Source organism: Gracilinanus agilis, chromosome 1 (genome assembly GCF_016433145.1).
Source record: "Gracilinanus agilis isolate LMUSP501 chromosome 1, AgileGrace, whole genome shotgun sequence".
NCBI classification, from domain to species: domain Eukaryota; kingdom Metazoa; phylum Chordata; class Mammalia; order Didelphimorphia; family Didelphidae; genus Gracilinanus; species Gracilinanus agilis.
In genome coordinates this window covers 798,429,999-798,431,321 of record NC_058130.1, presented here as the reverse complement: position 1 = coordinate 798,431,321, position 1,323 = coordinate 798,429,999, and the positions used below count along the sequence as shown (strand labels likewise).

General features: G+C 69.2%; 1 protein-coding gene across 1 annotated transcript; it reads left to right on the top strand.

The window, feature by feature from the left end:
- Positions 1–380: 380 nt before the first annotated feature.
- On the top strand, positions 381–1,290 carry LOC123230583 (derlin-3-like; the record flags this gene model as incomplete). The annotated part of the gene is made up of 2 exons (XM_044656715.1): positions 381–1,044; positions 1,159–1,290. Coding segments are annotated over exons 1-2 (225 nt in total), but the record flags the coding sequence as incomplete, so codon positions are not given.
- Between the last annotated feature and the right edge of the window lie 33 nt (positions 1,291–1,323).

Sequence of the window (1,323 nt, the reverse complement as noted above, 5' to 3'; positions counted from 1 at the left end):
AGTGACTTGTGAGTTCTCTCGCTGGATGGCTAACAAAGTGTTAAGGGAGGGAAAGACCCCGAATTGGCAGGGGTTGGGGAAGGATTCCTGGTGGAGGAGGCCTTGCAGTTGGGCCTTAAAGGAAGCCAGGAGCTGAAGGGGTGAGATGGGGGAGGGGGTCCTGAGGAAGCTGCTGGCCGCAGGATGGAAGGGAGGTGGGAAGGAGGAGGGGGCTGGGTCCAGAGGGGCTCCCGCCCTCATTTGGTATTTGGCCCTGGAGGACAGGTTGGGGGCGGGTATCCAGCTCCCCCCATTTCATTTGTGCCCCCCCTCCCCCGCCAGCTTCTGAGCACCATTGGCCACGCCTCCTGCTTGCCCGTGGCCTGGCACCGCCCTCCCAAACCCTCGTGTATTCCTCCCCACGTGAGCCTCCCGCATTGGCCAGCTGGCTCATGACGTCTATCTTCCGGGGTCCACTGTGGGCTCCAGTTCCACGCGCCCTGCTTTCATTGGTCCGCTCAACTGCCGCCGCCGCCCCCTCTACACTGCGCTCCCTGATCCCATTGGTCCTCGCGCCGCCAGTTCTCGAGTCCCGCCTCTCCAGCTCCATTCAGGGGGTTCCCTCAGGCCCCTCTCCTCACCTTTGATTGGCCCTGGGCCTCCCGGGTCCCACCCCCTTGGCCGGTTCCTCCCTCGGATTGGCCGCCACGATTCCCTCCTCCTCGGGCGGATGGCTTTGGGGCGTCGTGCGCCTGGCTTCTTCGGATTGGCCGGCTTCTGCCTGGCGGAGTGTCCCCGCCCCGTGCGCCCATTGGCTGGCCGCCCAGGGCGCGAGCGGGGCGTGTCACCGTCCCGTCTGGGGATTGGCCGAGACTCTGGCCGGGAGGGGAAACGAGGCTCCGTTAAAGGTACCGGAGGCGTGCGGGAAGGCGGCACCAGCCGGGGCAGAGACCAGAGACGACGCGGGCAGAGATGGCGCAGCGGGGCCTGGCAGCCGAGTTCTGGCAGGTGCCGGCGGTGACGCGCGCCTACACGGCCGCCTGCGTGCTCACCACCGCCGCCGTGGTGAGGCCCCGCGTGTCCCCCCCGCAGCCCCAGCCCCAGCCCCGGCCCCGGCCCCGGCCCCGGGCCTCCTCGCCCCCGCCCCCTCCAACCCCGAGCCTTGTCCTGTCCCCGCAGCAGCTGGAGCTCATCAGCCCCTTCCAGCTCTACTTCAACCCGGAGCTCATCTTCAGGAAGTTCCAGGTGAGGGGGCGGGGCCGGGGAGGGGGGGTCGCGGGTGGGCCCCTCCCCCCAGCCCGGCGCTCCCGGCTCCTCCCCTCCCTCCCCTCCCCGCAGGTCTGG